This window comes from Aethina tumida, chromosome 3 (genome assembly GCF_024364675.1).
Source record: "Aethina tumida isolate Nest 87 chromosome 3, icAetTumi1.1, whole genome shotgun sequence".
NCBI classification, from domain to species: Eukaryota; Metazoa; Arthropoda; class Insecta; order Coleoptera; family Nitidulidae; genus Aethina; species Aethina tumida.
In genome coordinates, this window is record NC_065437.1 from 16947535 (window position 1) to 16966210 (window position 18676).

Here is an 18676-nt window from a genome sequence, read left to right on the forward strand (position 1 = left end):
TATTGTGTATTTCTCAAAATTCCATTTGATGGTCAAATAATAACGTCGAACACGCCCGCTTTTAGAACAGTACAAACACCATCAACGTAATTGAAAGTCGCAGACTAAAAAACACCTCAACGTGTAATTTGCCAAATAAACTTGCCATTTTCATAAAACATCTACCGGAAATGGAGGAAATTTCACCACGAGGCTTCCATAATTAAATTCGCATTTGCTTAGGCGCCGGTCGCTGGATTTTTCGGTATCGCTTTACACTGTGGTCCTTTGGATACACCTACAACCGATATGATTGACGATTTGTGTATCGAGTGCGGCACAAGTTCCACAAATTGAGAATAATGGTCGTCGCTGCGGGACTTCTGTGTGCTACCTATAATTGCTTTTTATCCAAACGTCGCACATTGATCCAGAAACAAGCGGAGAAAAATATGAAGACCTGGTCGGATTTTGTTCACATTTATCACATGTATTTTTGAGAATTCTCATTAAATTTTTAAAAAATAAAATTATAATAAATAAAAATAATGGCTATTTCAAAAAAATTGTGTTGTGATTTCCGTATTGTTTTTATTAATCAAAGTTCATTAAAATATGTAGATAATCTAGTTTTATTTATTACTCTGTCAAAAATAAATGGAACAGTCTTATAATTTATACACATTCCGTGGCAATATAGCCAGTTTTAATCGAAAATCTTAATATCAAAAGATAGGTAAAGATATTTCGAAAAATATTTAAAAAAACTTGTTTGAAAAAACAACCAATAAAAAAAACAAATATTCGATAGAATTATTAATGGTTGAAGCATTTAAATTTTTATTGTAATTAGGAAAATAATGAAAATATGTGAACTATTAAAAACATTTATTTTATAAGAATCGGCTGGCCAAAAATCGTTCTGGCACGTCACGTTTTTGATGTGTGAGACGGATTATTTACATAAGTAAATATAAGTTTAATATAAAAAAATATTCATTGGCCAACAATTTGATTTCTCAGACCACTGTGCGTCCCCATAAAATAAAACGTTGGCAATGAAATTGAAAACTCAAAATAATACTAATTTTGTCTGAAAGGAAAAGCATGATGTGACCTTCCTCTATTAAAATTGAATAATAATTGAATAAAACTAAATAATAATTTAAAATTATTTAATTTAATTCTAACAACTACAACAAGTACAAATGTGAGTTAGTACATTATCTCCTAAATAATTTCGGCTTTTTAATCCAACTGCCTGACCTAGAGGACGAAGGTGAAACATCACCCGACGATGCTTCGGCACTAGGACTTGGCATTAAGCGTGCAGCTTCATCCGACGGACTGATATCCACTACCAGACTCTGTCTACACAACGTGGATACCGCGTTCATCTTATCTTTACCCCTCCGCATCCTCACCTTGCGAAATTTTGAAGCAATGTTAGAAAATGCAAATTTTGTACCTAACAGTCCTTCCTTTGGTTTTTTAGCCGATCTCGGCAAAGACACATAACCTGAGGTATGGTATTCCGGATCAAATTGTTTGTAAGTGTCAGGATCTATGTTGATCATACCGGCACTAGCTGATTTGATCAAAGCTCCTGCACAAGGCGTATCGCAACTAGATTCACTGTCGACGCTGATTTGACTCAAACGATTTCTGGTTGGAAACTTTAGTGCTTCTGAATCACGAGCAGGGGCCGATACCGGACTGTTGAGAAACTCCTCTTTGGCTTTTTGTATCATTTTTGAGCGGGAACGTAATTCTGGTGATTGCTGTGAGTTTATTGGTTCGTTGGCAAGATCCAGATTCAACGTTAAACTTTTCCTGATGTCTGTCTTTGATGGTTTTAACTTAACATCTTCCTTGGGTGAATTTGGTGTTGGTCTATAGAACATATTGCTTAGCATTGAGGTTTTTCTTACAGGAACCGTTATCTGCTTCGATGTGTTAATGTACCCAACACTAGCAGATTTTTGAACTTCACGTCTACCACCAAGAAGTGGTGACATTTTCAGCAATTCTTCTTGATATTTTTCTGTTTGGGCTTTTACTCGTCTTTCTGCGGTGGGCGATCTCCAAGCAATTGGTGAGGCAGATCCACTACTTCCACCAGACTTGGGAGTGGTTGTTTCTTGCTCCGATATCTTTTGATTGTACTTAGCCATTATTAATCGAATGCTTGGAGAAACATCTTTGACCGGTTTTCTCTGAGGAACCGGAGATGATGGTAAAGGTGGTAAGTGTGTTACTGTATCAACTGGAGGATCAAGGGATTTTTTGAAGATTTCATTCTCTTCGATTTTGTTGTCTGTAGCAATTTTGTCGTGATCCGATACTTTAATTTCCGCATTATCTACAGATAGGTTTGTTTCTCCGATAGGTGTGAATAATTTTCTGGTAGTCTTGACAAATAATGTAACTGGAGATTCGCAATGTTGTGGTGTGTAACTAGTACTTGGGGTAGTAACATAATTAGTTTCAGTTGGAACAATAATACTACTTAAGTCCAATTGAAGAGGTGGTTCCTCAGAATCACTAACTTTAGTTTTAGATCCACTATTTTCAGATGTCGACCTCGTTCTACCTAACTTTTTTGGTTTATTCTTCCTTTGGTCTATTATGTCATTATCTTCTTCATCCGTATCTGGCAAACTTCTATTCTGGATACTTTTTTGTCTATATTTAATTCGTTTTTTAACCGCTCCTTGACTCTGAACATTACAAGTTTCTGATTTAATAAATCTTCCTTCTTTGGACTTTTTCTCACTGTTCTGTCTCGAATTGTCACTTGTATCACATCTAGAGTCTTTTGAATCATTAGACAAACTTTTGCAGATAGTTAAACTTTTTTTCTCTGAAGACCTTTTTCTTCCCGGTGCTGTTAAATCTTTAAAAGACAATAACCGTTTGCTAAATTAAATGTCTACATTAGTTTAATTATCATTTAATACAAACCTGATGAGGCACACACGTAACTTAAGTGTCTTCGGAGTTCCATCATTTTCGAGCGAATGTCTAATATTGTGTCTATAAATGAGTGGTTTTTAGAATATTCATTCCAGTTACAAATTTGTATCCTATGGTTGAAATCTTTGTTTAAGGCTTCCGACTAAAAATATATATTTCAAGTAAACTATATTTGTGTGTGTATATTTACCATACCATTTCATTAATTTCTGTAGATAATTCATGAACTGCTTCCAAAGTGTCTGATAATTTACTGCTACACTCATTTTTACTAATTGAAGATATTACGGACGTATTAGCTTCTTGCAGTTTTAAAATTTGTTCCGTCATTCTTTCTGATATTATTTTTTCTTTTTGACAGTTTTCTTGAATTATTGCAGAGTTTTTATTGGGCTCCATGTAACTTCCATCATCAATAAGTTTTCTGAAAATAGTATTTGTTTATAAATTCATATAAACATACAAACAACTTACTTAATTTCTTGCTCATTTTCCAAAAGTGTACTCAACATAATGAATATTTCTTCTATAATATTATAATTATTTTGTGCTTTTGCTGATTCACTTCTTCTAACTTTAGGAGCTGCTACTGTTTCCCCTTCACTAAAATTCAAGTGTATTAACAAGATCTTACAATTTGACAATGTCTTACCACATAGCTTTTATTTCCTCTCTTTGATAAATTGGTTTCTGTTCTTCTATAAACGTCTTCAAAGGAGCAGCAGTTTCCTCAACATAATCTTCCACCTCCACAATTAATGCTTCTGGTTCATCATTATCCAAATCATCTTGTGAATTTAAATAATGTATTAAGGATGACTTTGAGCCAGATATTGATTCTTTACCAAAATCTTCCATATCATTCAGAGACAGACTAGATGGTTGGTGACTCATAATTGGACATGTGAGAATACTCACAGATTTGGCTATGCTGTCAGCGGACTTACACCTTATAAGAGGTGGTGAATTCTTAGCTTTATTTTCTGGAGTTGATGATGTCAGCAGAGCAAATGTAGAAGATTTAGGACTGATACCACGTGCTTTTTCCCATTCGTACAACTTCCGTGTAAATTGTCTGGATATTCCTTCAAACCGTATGAAGCCTGAAGGTGTATTAACTAATACATCTTGCTTTGCACTATTTTTCCCAGATTTAGAAGATCTACAAATCACATTTGATAATAAGTTTAATTTTGTTTGTAAGTAAGAGTACATACCTGTGCTGTTTATCACCCTTACGACTTTCCTTGTCAATATCCGTAAGATGTTCCTTCGATTTTTTGCTATGTTTGGGGGAAGAGTTTTTCCTGCTGAGTTTTGGGCTTGGCGTTTTATCTTTCAGCTTTTTGCCAAAAGCTTCGGATCCCACCGTGCCGCCACTAGCCTTAATCTGCCTCCATTCTTCCAATTTCTTTTTGAAATCGTCTGAAAGAGGAGGCATTTCAATAGCTGTTGAAGTTTCTGACCTGTGGCCACTCAACGATTTCCATCTAGGAACTTCTCCAAGTTTCTTTTTACTTGATTGTTCTTTTGCTGATAATTTCTTAATCCGTTCCCATTCATCCATTTTCTTTTTAAATTCTGGAGGAAGGTCAATCTCCTTTGTCATATGGATATTGGCACGTTTTTGGTTATTTGACTTGATTTTTTGCCACTCCTCCATTTTTTTCGCGAATGCTGGGTCCTTGTTATCTTCCATACATGAGGAAGGAGTATTTGAAGTACTTGGAGAACTTTGTTTCATTCGTTCCCATTCGCTGCGTTTTTCATGGAACTCAAGACTAAGTTTTTTCTGCAATTTCCTGTAGTTATTTTGGATTTCATCTTCTATAGCCTGAATATTTTCTAAAATATGCCAAAATAATTTAAAAGTATCAAATAGTTTCAGATTATATACCTTTTTCAGTAAAATTGGAAACATTATGTGATAAGAAGGCCTTCTTTACTCTCACCCATTTTGAAATCTTTTTGCCGTCAGTTCCATTTAACTAAAAAACAAATTGGTAAAATTTTAAAACAAAAAAAACTTGTTACTGACCAGTGCATCTTCAGACATTGCTTGCTGGTACCTAAGGATGACTTCATGGGGTATGTCGTTTGAGTTGCACCTAATGTAGTTCGTAGAACAGGGAGAAGGGGTGGAAGATTGCAGGGACTTGCTTTTGTTATCGTCGACGAAGACGTCCTCATTGTCGCTACACAGTTCTATATCGATCTGGATGTCGTCGCTTTGGGCACTGAGTCTGTGTTTCTTTTTGAAGCTGTTCCGCGTCGAGATGATATCTTTCATCTTGGCCCACGGAGTTCGATGGTGGAATTTTTGATTCTTAGCTTGGTTAGGATCATCCTAAAAGAAATAAGATTTCAAACATCTTAAGATTAACGAGGTCATTTCCATACTTTCGATTGTGGAATGTAGGTTTGTGAATGTTCATCTTCTGAGCTTCTAAAACCTTCAGAGTGTGCTGAAAATGAAAGATTTATTTCGAATGTGGCACGCTGACGTAACAATTTCCCAAACAATTTAATGAGGAAAATTCTCGTGTTTGTACAAAATAATTTCATGTTTCCATTCTACTCTAAATATAAGTTTTAAAATAATTACAAGAATGCAAAACATCCTCTGATACGTAATGTTTTGTGCAACATTTCGTGTGTTTTCCAATTTGTGATTCACTACGAATTTATTTTAAATTCTTTAGATTATATGGTTTAAGGAACTTGTAAAACCAATTAAATATATCAAATATGCAATTAATTAGTGGTGTTAGTAAAGCATAGTGTATTTCGGTGCGTAAACGCTGTAATTTCGTTTCTAATAGGTTTATAAATAGCAAGCGGATAGTATATACAGTACACTTGTTACTATTAATAAAATGACTGCTGGCAACTATACAAATCTTAATTTTTCCTTGTTTTTATAAGGTATATGTCATTGAACGAGGTACTTAAGATGAGTATCAAAATATTTTTATAAATAAAATAAACAGAACACTAATATATATATCACTTAACACTTTTTATTTTATTTCCACATACCTTCTCGGTTGAGTTTAATAATTAAAAATCAGTGATAATAATAATGATGTACATTAAACATATATTTAATAAAATAATTTACAAAAACAATCTGATGTATCCATTCCAAACTACGTGGAATTTTAAGAAAACAATGTCAAAATGTGTCTAAAATAGAAAATAAATTGATATAAAGCAAATGTCGTAAACAGGACTCATAATTTTGTGGAATTCTAGTGTTTCAAATTGATCTACGTCCAAGAAACACACCATTTGTTCCAAGAAACAAATGCAAAATTTTATACGGATAATCAAAATAACAAACATAGTGCATATTTTGTTTTCCGCTTTAGTTCCAGTTGCATTTTGAATGCATCAAATAATCTGATTTAACTTTCACATACATTAAGCATTTAAACTGAAATAGCTCTTCAAAAAAGCTTGCGTGTAAATACAAGCATATTTTTAAAATAGGATTTATGGGTACCACAGTTTATGTCTAGAAATAATTGATTAAAGATATACACAGATAATTCATTCATATGTTATCATTTTAAAGTGGATTAAGAAATTTATTTGACGTAGGGTAACATAGAACTGGCGATTTTTTATGTAAATTGTTTTATATTGCCGTTAATTATAAATAGAGCCAAGGATGATGGAGGAACATTAAACACAAACTTAAATATTTTATTTTCTAGACGAATTATAATTATTACTAATATAAATATTAGCTTTATAATGTGCACAGATCAAAATAAATAAAATAAAATTATCCAGATATCAAATTGTTTTATCGATAACCACAAAAATTTTAGTTTTAGTTATATATTCTATGTTTAATAAAAATTTAAAGTTAAGAAGAAAATATATATATTTTTTATTTTAAAGTAAAGTATACATACTAAACCAACGGAAAATTTTAAAAAGATGTTTGGTATAATTTGCTCTGTATGTAAATATTTGTGCGATTTACACTAAAATTTTATGTCGCTTTAAATTACTTCCTGCTTTTTATTTAAATGCGTTAAATTTTAAGATTTAAAGAATTTAAAGACAATTTAAAATAATTTTAAAATTATAAACTAATTTTAATTAATTAATGAGTACATTCATATATATTAAATTATATTAAATATTAAATTAAACTTCAATTAATCATGTTGCATGAAAAATATTACCGACATTATTTGTCAGAAGTTTGGCCACTGCAAAATCATTGCAATATAAACTTCTCAATATATATAAGCAAATTTAATCTATCAATAACAATATTAATTTTCATTTTATATAGCTGTATGAATGGCATCCGAATATAAATAGCATTTAATAAATATTGTATCCAAAAAGTTATCTAATTCTAAATTGACATTGAAACTATTTTTGTAAACAAATTTATATTATGTGCTCTTATATCTAAATGTTAAATTGTTCACCAAATGTCACAAATAATTAACAATAGAAAAATCGTTGGTTGATATTTTAATACCTACATAAATCAATTTTCCATCTATTCATATTTTCTTCATAGGCAAATTTAAAATACAAACGACGAATCAAAAATAATTTGAATTTTTTTGATATGTATATTTTTAGTCCCCTTTTATTTATTTAAATAGGAACTCTGAATTGGAAGCATTTTTCAACACTCCAAAAAAAAAACTTGTAAACAGTGTTATATTTAAATTAGCCAGCCTTTATCTGGGTCAAGTGACTACATTATATTGTCAGCGACAACCCAAATTAATGTAAAACAAATATTACCCATCCGATGAAAGTCCTCATTGGAGGAAGCCGTGGATAAAGATCCTGGGGTGGAAATTTCGGCCATAATCGAGTCTACAGGACTATGTCCGGTGTCGTCACTTGTAGATGGTACCCTTAGGTAACGTGCCAGCTCGTGATTAACAGGTGTCAGACCGTCTAATGACTTTTGGGGTTCCCCTATTGTTGTGGAGGCTTTCTCCCATTTGAACGCAGCCTTCACCTTCGTCCACTTGGATACTTTCGACTGTTTGTCGGATCGAGGACGTTCTGAGTCTTGGTTGAAGGATTTTTCTGTGCCTGAACAACTGCGATGCCTTTGTCGTCGCAAAATAGACGGTCTGGCACGAGGGGTGGGTTTTCCTTGTTCTTGCTCCTTCCTGATTTCCATGAGGATCGACTCAAGAATGGACTCAGCGTAGGCTGTGTTCTTGTCCAGTTCTGGACACTCTCTCTGGATGTCGCGTTCGAGCTCCTTGTGAAGCTTGGTCAGATTGTTCATCTGTTCCAAATCTCGGATTCGCCTATGGAGTTTGGCATTCTGCTCCTTGATCTCGAATATCTGTCTCATAAGCTTGTAGAGCTTGACGAAGTGATCGAAGGCCTTCTCGGTGGCCACGAGGGAAGCGTATGTCGCGGTCGATCGCTCCAACGAATCCAAATACTCGAACACATCCTCGTCGGATTTGTCGTTGGGATCTGGCGGAGGTGTTGGCAGTTTTACTCGGTCGTACTTTCGTTTGGAGGGTTTTTTGGAGATTGAGGCACTAGTGCTGGGTTCTGGAATGTTTTCGCTCATCTTTCAGGGATAACACTTACATTTTCCGCACCAACGAAACGTAACAGCACAAGGTAATTTACATGATGGGATAATCGGGCACTCGCACGCGTTTGATATACGAACAGTTTCGACGACGCCGAGGACGTCTGGTCGCTAGAGACTGACCGGGACCGCGACGCGGGCGTCGATGCTTTCAAGATATACTTAGCATTGGCACACGGTACTATCTCGGATGCATTTGAACTTATGCGTGCACCGGCGCGGCGGCTCGGGAACATTGGGATTCGGATTAAGCGGCGTCGGCTGATCTAGTGGGAACGACTTCAAAAATAGACGACTCTCGAGCGGCGCTAGGGAAAAATTGATTATGCTTTTTTACTTTTTTACCTTCACGTTTTCGAAAACCTTACTTATAGCTAGTACAACCCATAGAAAATTTATCAAAAGATTAAGAATTTTGATATTGTCTAGAAAGGGGCTTAAGGGGAAGACCAATTTTTTGTCACCTTCCATATATTATTCTATTGTTGTTTTTGGTGGGTATAATTTCAGTTTTGACACTAATGAAGTGCCACAGTATAAATCTATAAAGCAACGTCAAGAAAATGACTTCCAGATTGTCTTCTTAGCATTTGGAAAGGTGCTTAAATGATGTCTATTTATAGAAAATCAAATGAATGGCGTTCTTTAAATAAAAATCAACAAGCACATATAAACCTATTTATAGTCGTTTTGCATTGGTGCAATCTTGAATATAGGACAAATGCACAGAGATCATGTAAACTTTTTCTGAATAACGAATAACTAAAATCACAAATTCACTCTGTGAAAGGAAATTTGAATTACGATACATTTGAGGAATAAGTTTAATTTAAAATGATTTACATTCCCTTGCGATTTTGCAATGAAATCAAAGTTGAGTAAACCATGAAAATAAACACAAACTTACTAAAACCAATATTTTTCTATCCTATTTTGTATGTGGCCATGTGTTTTACATATAACGACTGTTTATTTTCTTTCAAAGTTTTCGTATAAGAAAATATTAAATTTGTATTTTATTATTGACCGATGACGTTAATCTTAATAAAATCCGAGCTAAATTATTTCTTTTGGATATTTCATAAGCTACGCCTTTATTAATAGACTTCAATAAGTATTGTTGTTTAGATTACGTGTCTGATATACACTAAACCACACAACTTTTACATTTTTACAGTAGTATACGAAGTAATTAATCGTTTTCACAGTTGGATTATATTGATGTTACACACTGAAATATATTACTTTCGAAATTAAAACATTCAGTGATTTGTATGACAATCAGAACAAAGTAAAGGATCTCATAAATCGTAAGAATTGATTCGAAATAAACAGACCTAGATTGACAGGAAGAATTGTTTTGGAAATTCTAGTGATTGAAAATATGATTTAGCACTTCTCACATCGTTGGAAAGTATACACTAAAACAAGCGAACGCGTTTTTTTTCCTCAGTGTGTATTTTCCTGCTGGGTTTAAATCCGTCAACGGTGTTACTAAAATTACAAAACATATTCTTGATATATTAAAATAATGGTTTTGCCTACAAAGGATGAATTGATATATTGCAGAAACATTAAGAGACATACACAAGAAAATAATGGTTGGTACTTTTGAAGTTGAATTTATTAATGCAAATGTTATGGTTACAGTCATTTATATTACTACTGTTTATTCCACCATTGGCTTACCGGTGAGATCATCTACGAAGCACGAAAATATTGCTCCACCTGTAAAAATAAACCAATCACAATTCCAAGTTTAGTGCTTCGTGGCAACTCACCTAATAACAGAATCGCATTTAAGAAAATTATGTACATCCACGGGAAGTTCCAGTTTTGAACCATTATTATAAAAACTGCAATTTTGGCAAATCTCGTTACTCCCACGACAGTACATCTAAATATTTAAAAATTGTATTTATATTTATTTATGTATAAATTTTATTACCTAACTGCTGTTGGGAATAATTCTATAGTTTTGATGATGAGCAGAGTTTCAACCATTCCATAGGAAGCAATCGTGACACAACATAACAATAGTAGAATATCAGATATTTGAGGTATTTGTGTGAGAAACAAACATACGCTTGACAAAACACAGAATATTGCTGAAAAATTGATTTATTACGTTACTGAAACTTTTATATTCAGTTTTCGCTTGAATTCCAATAACTATAAATTAAATATCACTACATAAACATACAATTGATCCACATCAATTCTGAGGATATTTTTATTAACTAACAAACATTTCCATGGAAATATTTTGATTATTATATCAACCTACTTACACATTGGAATCTTAGTGTTTATCCTTGTAACCAAAAACAGCAACACAATTCTCCCCAACAAAGTGCTAACACAAAGTATCAAAAAATACTTGTAAATAGCATACTCAACATTAAAAGTGCATTGTTCATCATGGGGCCTAATTAGATGTAAATCCAAAACACCTTGGAAGGTTTCACTGCCGTTGTTGTGCAGCATATTTGTAAGCAAAGATTGTGTGTTGAATAGGCCATAAAATAACGATACGTTCAATATTGCTAAGATTAATGTCTGTGACATGAAGCGCTTTTTGGTCAAAAGTAACCAAGCTTTGCACATTCTGGATAAGAACTTGGATAGTTGTTCGCCGAAAAACATTGGCCCAGGGAAAAATGTTAGGTTGTAATCTCCAATGAGATTCTGTAAGTCGTTTTCTTTTATCTGTGAAAATTACTGAGTACTTATGGACCATTTTAGTTAGTTGTTGAGTGACATACCGGAAGATAATCACTGTATCTAGATTTGTTTATGGTGAAGTACTGTTTGACAAGTGCCACAGCTAAAAATTGTCTTTTATTATGTAATAAATATCTTGGACTTTCCTCCATTAAAGATGCAACACACGCCAGGAATAAAGTTAATCCACCAGTGAAAGCAAATATTAACCTCCAATATCCTAGTTTCATATCTATTCCATGCTTTTCTTTATTGTGTGAAGTTACCAAAAATGTAGATAACCCTAAAAATTGAATTACAGTGCACTAATTGAAATTTTTTAAATCCCTCAGACCTGTAGTTACTGTGTATCCAAAGGTCCAACAAATATCAAACAGTACCATATAAAATGGTCTTTTCTCAACAGTCAGAACCTCAGCTACTATTACTTTTACTGAACAAATAATATTTTCCAAACTAAAATAGAAGGTTTAGTTATACTGTTAAAATACAAAAACGAATGAAAATATAGAATAAAAAAGGAATTCACCAAGAACCTAAGATAAAGGTTGCACAATAAATTAGGGCGAGATTGTTCGTGAACGCACACGTGAACTGACACAAAAAAGAGGACACCAGTGAGAACATTATCAGTTTCTTTCTGCCAAAATAATCGGATGCTGAGTTCATGATTTGGCCGCCAAGAAAAGTTCCTAAAAATTTACACTTTGTAGAGTATCGAAATTGAATAGTTCATTTACTTACCGATAAAATAATACATGTAAATGTTAATTATTACTTTTTCGGTTATGTTACTTTCACAAGTGGAAAATGGTAATCCTAATGGTAAGCTAAGCGACTGACCGGCGTGCGCAAAACAAAGCAAACATCCTACCACCATCATGTATCTAGAGTACAATCCCCAACCTGTAAAATATTTTATTGTTTTACTTTTAAAAAGAAACTTATAAATAGAATTTTGTAACTAACCCACTTCTTCCATAACATCTTCGAAATACTCGAATTTGGAGGCTGTTTCTGGATATGCTTGAGACATTACTTACTCAAAAATTGATCCTTTGACACATGTCATATTATGTGAAAAATAAGAACATTGTTTAATTATTAATAACAGATAGATAGCTTTATTATTTTGTACAGAATATAATATGACATAATATAATACAAATAAAAAAATAAAATAAAAACATTCATATATAAAATATTTAAAGAATACTAAGTAAAAAGAGGAATTTAGACAAATACAAATAAAGCCATTATCTTCAAAGTAAATATAAAAACTGTTCTATGAATTATTTATTAGAAAAAACCCGCAGGTTGTGATTGATCTATATCTAGGAAACACCCCCATTTTTAAGTAGTCGGTTAAAACTACAAGAAAACCAGTATCGTCCTTATGATTTATGAGTAATTTATACTAAGGGTTGTGTAATTTTATTATTAAGAACGAACTGATTGAAATCAAAACCTTGAAGAGTGCTTCAAAGAATTCATACAAATCATTTTAACTTCTCAATGATTATTTTTTAATATTTACAAAATTCTCACAATAACAATTCATATAATTTTAAATTAGCTATTTCTAGGCTTTTAAATAAAAAAATGGTTTATGGGTGTGCAAAGGTCTACCGAATTACTTTGCATTGTACAAAGAATCAATTAATGACCTTTTTGATGAGGGACCCAACAAATTAAAAATTCCAAATTAATTTATTTTCCGTACAATATGATTGCAAATAGATGCTGTTCCTTTGTGATATCTGGACCACCCTGTGACGACCAGTGGCCAAATTGCTTTTCTATAAACTCAGCTTCTGGAATTTCACTCAATGCACACAAAAAAAAACAATTGCACGAGTAAAATGCCAAAATAATTGACTATAAACGATTTTCCTCGGCCACAAAGCCGCACGCATCCCGCTGGGCATCCCTGCTGGACAAAAAACGCCATCAATTCGCACCGACTCATCTCAAAGGACTCACGTGAAGCGATGCGTTGTGACGAATCTCGCATAAAAGCATTTGAATGATATTTGCATTGTTTCACACGAAACCCTCTGCTGGATGCTGATTTTTCTAGTTTTTTTGTTTGGAACCCACCGCACATCCGCGAACAATCCGAGGAACGGAAATCGAGAGATAAATGATTCGATGGGTGATACTAATTTTGGGATTTGTCAAATTAAATTCGCCTGTCGTCAACTTTTTGTTTTGCTGATTTCCTATGGGAATTGTTAAATGTGAAAATCATGTGAGGAATTAAAAATGCAAATTGATTCGAATTTCAATTAAATGCCTGTCTGTTGTTATAGTTTTATGAAGCTGCGACAAACACTATCAATATCGAAAAATAATGGTAGAAGCTCTCTGATAATTACAGGTTAGAGGCAGTAATCGTTACTGGCCCATAAAGAACAAAGAACCACCATTAGTCCAAACTGATTCGGCTTAATTTCGGAAACAAGTAAATAGATCGGGTGGCAAGTTGGATCGGGGGATCGTGCGTTCGATACCCACGTCATTTTGCGAAATCCACGCCCCGATCGGCATCCAGTCGATTTGAAAGCCTTCAATTACCTAAAAGGCTTTAAACGTCCGTCGCCAATCACTGTAATTATTTGTGAACGTGCTGCTACGTCGAATATCAAAATCGCATATCATTTTATAACTAAAGCCATTTGCGAACTTGATAAGATAATGTCGGCCTGCTAAAGTTCGACACAAAATCAACCACTTGCTTATTAATATTTTACTATTTGATATAATAACAAGTCCCGTCATCAATTCGTCAATGGTGAAAAAGGGGAAGCAGTTTTTACAAACCGACAAGCATTTTTCAAAAATCATCTCGCCTTTCTCTTTATAATGGGAGGTGTAAACATACTTTGTAATCCTAAATGGCGAACCACCCTTTATTATTTTATGGCTTGTAATTAAATATAAGATATATTTCAGAAATTAATTAAAAGGGCATTTTTTGTTCCCAAAACAACTTAGTCATTGTAAAACTCTAACAAAAGCTTCTTTATATAAATGGTCTGATTTATTTCGTGTACCAGTAATCTTTCATGTACTAATAAATACTGTAACGTTCAATAAATTAATATAGATGATTAAATGAAGTGATACACAACACTCATCATTCTTTTTAAATACAAAAAACTTAAACTAAATTACGTCCTAAAATTTGTGTATAATATGTTAATCAATGTGTTTACGTGGCAGTTAGAGAAGAATCTGTAAAATTGTACTTTAATTCCGCATATTAGCAGCTTCTAGTTTATTCTCCTTTTCCCACATCATTAAATACAATTAGATCCAATGAAAATGGCACAAACCGATTAAATAAATCGAGAAATTATTCAAGGGTGGTCCTGTTTTCGGAACTAAGTGAATGCAAATTTTGATTTCATTATTAGTTAACGACAACGACGGAATTAGTGTCATTATGTTGTTCTCGCTCTCATTTAGACGTAATTGTGGATTTTTGGCAGTAATCTCCAAATTAATATGGTTATAATGAGAGGTGATGTTTAATATGCATAATATATAAATTATACTGGGCTTGATTTACGGCAAATCATATAATCAGTGAAATTTCTTTAATGCCCAAATGCCTAATGGAACTTCTGTATGTGAAGAAATGAATGTTTGCTTTTGATGAATTTTTTTCATTTTTACATTAAAAATGGCCCTTAATTGCTACTGTCTCTGTTCCACATTAATTCGAACCACACATAAATGATACAGATATAACAAAATGATTTGTGGTAGGCGTAATTGGCAGATCTTTAGAGGTGAAGTTTACGAGGTCCGAAGAGAAAAATGTTCGGTACGGCACAGCCCCTTGAAATTTAATAGTTTATAGCTTGTACCGGGGGTCCGAAGTTATGGATTTACATTAAACGTTGATATTTTGGTGGTGGTGGGTGTAACTAATTTCGCTAAAACAAACAACTAAATTATTTGCGGTAGGGACCGGCGGTAGGTCCGTCCGCTAACGACCAAACAGAAGATCCTTATGGGAGGAGCATGTAACCAATATGTATTAAATGCTGTGGCAAATAGATGCGGTCCGAAACCGAGTTCCTTATAGATTTATTAACTTTCAAAGAAAAACTGCGTGAAAATTTATTGTTTCCAGTATGACCCACTTTAACTCGTGTTTATTTACCCGACTACTTGGAAACAATTCGCAAGACGTAAACGAACGAAATCCAGCCGTTCCAGATTCGTTCGGCCAGATGCAGCATTTAAATTTAAACTGGGAAAACGCGTAATGCAATGAACTCTTCCGATGTTGCGGGTGCCAGAGTGTAACGAGTCGTTACTAATAGTCTCACCCGTCGTGGAACACGCGCCACATGAACTTGTTTATGGGGATTTTACACCTGTCATCCGGAAACTACACACTGTTTCTATTTCGTTTTCTGGTCTTAGCGTGTATGTAGGTCGTCGTCACGGTCTTCTTCATTAAAGTTTATGTTTGGACACATCACTAAGAGAATGTAGCTGAGGTTTGCCAAACGTTTAAGAAACGACGAATTGCTTTAGGAACTTTCTGTAAGTTAAAACAACAACAGGCGTTTTTGCTGAAAAATGGCCGAGTTAATGACCGCAAGAAGAGTTGAGTCGTGCTAATGAACCGAACATGAATAAGAGAATTTCTTGTTGTCTTTCCAATTACTCCGTGTAATGCCGAAATGATTGATGGAGCGGTAAAACAAAGGACAATTTTTACACTAAAATTTGTTAAACGGTGCCAGCAAATCAGTAAGTAGACGCCGGAAAGTATCACTTTTTTCTTGTAGCGCCGGCTTGTACAGACAAGAGCCAGTCGTGGCGCTAAGTTACAGGTAACGCGGCGCAAGGCATTATAATTACCGGAGCCGACCAACACGACCGAGATGTAAGCAAAAGATAAAAATAAGCGTTTGATTATCCGAAATGGATTCTTGATAATCTTTTTTGCCCTTAGATTCCGATCATAAAATATGCATAATTAATGTTACTGTTAAGTCAAAGAAGAATGAGTGCTTTCATCATATGAACCATACTCTTGGAGGATTAAATCCTTTCAGTATCCAGTTAGTCGCACTCAATTATATTTTACTAAAAAAAATACTAATCAGGTAAATTTATTGACTTAACTTTTTCAGAACTTTTCGGCATTTACTGGTCGATGACAGATCCGAGTTTGTCTCGCCAAAAATTAACTAAAACACACCTATACGCGCAAATAACACCGACAAATGAAAAGCCGACAATTTTTACTTCCGATAATCGTGTGCGGCCTTGTTTAAAGACACTAGTTAGCAGCCGCTAACTAGCAGGTAACTAGCACCAAGCATGTGATTATAGTTGTCAACAAGGAGCATCCGCCTTTGTACAGCACTCCTGGCCGCTTCTAACAGTGTCCGGTCTATTTGGGTGGCTCACAGCATGTCCTCTGTCCCTCGCTTTGCGGTCACTAGTTTGCTGATTAGAATTAGACTTGTCATTATACAGGTAATTTGTTAATTTGGGCGCAATAATGCAACGACTTGCAATTATTTGTCTCCAGTGAAGTTGCGGCATTCGTGGGTTTGTCTCTGGTGGTCGACCGACCGAGAAACACGACAATATTGGAAAATTGCATTGGGAGGATTATTGATTAGATAATGGGCGTGTCGCAAGAAAGGATTCATTCATAATCGGGTAAACAAGGGTGGGTAATAACACGGAGATTAGGGATAATTGTGGTACCATTATCTACGGGGAGCAATTATATTAATTATTGACAATAATGAAAACTGTCCTTTAGAAGACAAGAACAAAAAAATTGCCAGACTCTTAAATTTTCATCAAGAATCAAGAATGAGCAATTTGTAAAGATTCACTATTATGTAATTGTTTACAGGCAATACCAACAAAATTAGAAAGTATTCGGATGTTCCCAAAATATTTGTGGTCGATATTTGTCGGGAATTGCGTGACAAAACTACAAAAGACCAGATTTTTTTTTTTGGATCATTTTAATAAGGGCTTGTAATTTGTAAAGTAAACCGATGACGGCAAATACTGCCTCGGCTCCCGTGTGAAGAGTGGAAAGACCGGATATTGATAAAATTGAAAATATGAGTTCACATATTATGAAATCCGGCATCAATCATCTTCAAGCTTACCTGCGAGATGCTACTTATTAAAAATTATCGTGTTCAGAAGCGAATTATGTTCTTTCACGCTGTAACCAGACAAAAAACGCCCGATAAAAGTGATTATGTTTGTTACACTAATAACGAAACTTAACGAGGTTGTGGTTCCGAGATTGTAAACAATGATCGGCGAGAAAAAATAGGTGTATTAAATTACCCAATTTAAGCACTGCCATTTTTTATTTCAAAGGGGAGGCGGCTTTACCTAAGGATTAATTTTGTACCGTTTTCGTGAAATCATCACCAATTACTGCTACCAAACAATGCAACGAAGTATTGCGAACAATGGATATGGTTTTACACAAATTATAAAATTACTGCTACTATTTCATAACTTTTTGTTGGATGAGTTTAAAATTATTTTATATATTTATCTATTTTACTTCAGTTTTATATAGATTTTATAACGTTTACAAGTAATAAGTCAGTGATAAAGTTTAGTTTACTTGCTGCTTACTTTTATACTAAAAAATATAAAAAAATCACAAAAATAAAAAAGCCAATTCAATGGGACACAATAAAGATCTAAGACAATGAAGAAACTTCAATTAATTCTATATTTTCTTTTTACACAAATTAAAGTTACTGATTAGAATAAAAAAGTAGAAAAATGGAATTAAAAAAAGTTAAGCATATTGCCTTATTTTGGAACTAAATGATTAAAATTGTAATAGTTTCTACTATTCTTTAATAAAATAAATAAATATCAATAACAAATTAATGATAATAATTTTGATCCAATACATCCCATAATTCTGGAAGAAGTTGAACTTACTGCACATAACGTGGATTTATTCTTTGAATTGGAGGTCTCCAGATGCCTACTGACCAATCACTAAATACTCCAAATTAGCTTTCATATGTAAACGTCACAATATTCCACATTTCATGCCACAATTTTCTTTCCTGACACTAAACTAATTTCGCAGCACAATGGGCAAGCTGGAGGAGTAGTCCAGCATTATTTAACCGTTTTAAAATTCTCGTTGGGCTTTTATGACGTTCAGTAGTCAAAATCAGGTCTTGTACGAGTGTGCAGTTTCTTATTGGGACCTCTGATTAATAATCTGTCTTCCCGGTCAGATGTAACTTTTAGTAGACCTTCTTTAGGCTGATCTCGGCTAGTCTCTAGAAACTGTTGATAGAATCTGCAGACCATGGATTGGTCAATATTAAATGCAGCGACCACATCAACTTG

General features: G+C 33.9%; 3 protein-coding genes across 4 annotated transcripts in view; 1 reads left to right on the plus strand and 2 right to left on the minus strand.

Annotated features, from left to right (window-relative positions):
* The window catches only part of LOC109596328 (cadherin-99C), a 380168-nt gene that overhangs the window by 306236 nt on the left and 55256 nt on the right, over nt 1–18676 (plus strand). The window lies entirely within an intron of this gene.
* Nucleotides 1141–8753, minus strand: LOC109601364 (uncharacterized). 2 transcript variants are annotated; one of them, XM_020017601.2, is made up of 10 exons: nt 7738–8753; nt 5356–5420; nt 4994–5302; nt 4853–4943; nt 4173–4800; nt 3608–4117; nt 3430–3558; nt 3151–3379; nt 2944–3097; nt 1141–2875 (listed from the first exon to the last, which is right to left on the minus strand). In XM_020017601.2, the coding sequence occupies exons 1-10, from the start codon at nt 8534–8536 to the stop codon at nt 1203–1205; spliced, it is 4587 nt and encodes a 1528-aa protein (XP_019873160.2). In that variant the 5' UTR covers nt 8537–8753; the 3' UTR covers nt 1141–1202. The 2 variants fall into 2 exon arrangements, with proteins under 2 accessions (XP_019873160.2, XP_049821323.1); XM_049965366.1 differs by lacking the exon at nt 5356–5420 and having other exon boundaries at nt 7738–7904.
* LOC109601350 (inner membrane metabolite transport protein YgcS) lies at nt 10167–12337 on the minus strand. Its single transcript, XM_020017586.2, has 9 exons — nt 12254–12337; nt 12029–12190; nt 11814–11976; nt 11619–11740; nt 11326–11567; nt 10852–11269; nt 10509–10668; nt 10342–10457; nt 10167–10288 (listed from the first exon to the last, which is right to left on the minus strand). The coding sequence occupies exons 1-9, from the start codon at nt 12318–12320 to the stop codon at nt 10230–10232; spliced, it is 1509 nt and encodes a 502-aa protein (XP_019873145.1). The 5' UTR covers nt 12321–12337; the 3' UTR covers nt 10167–10229.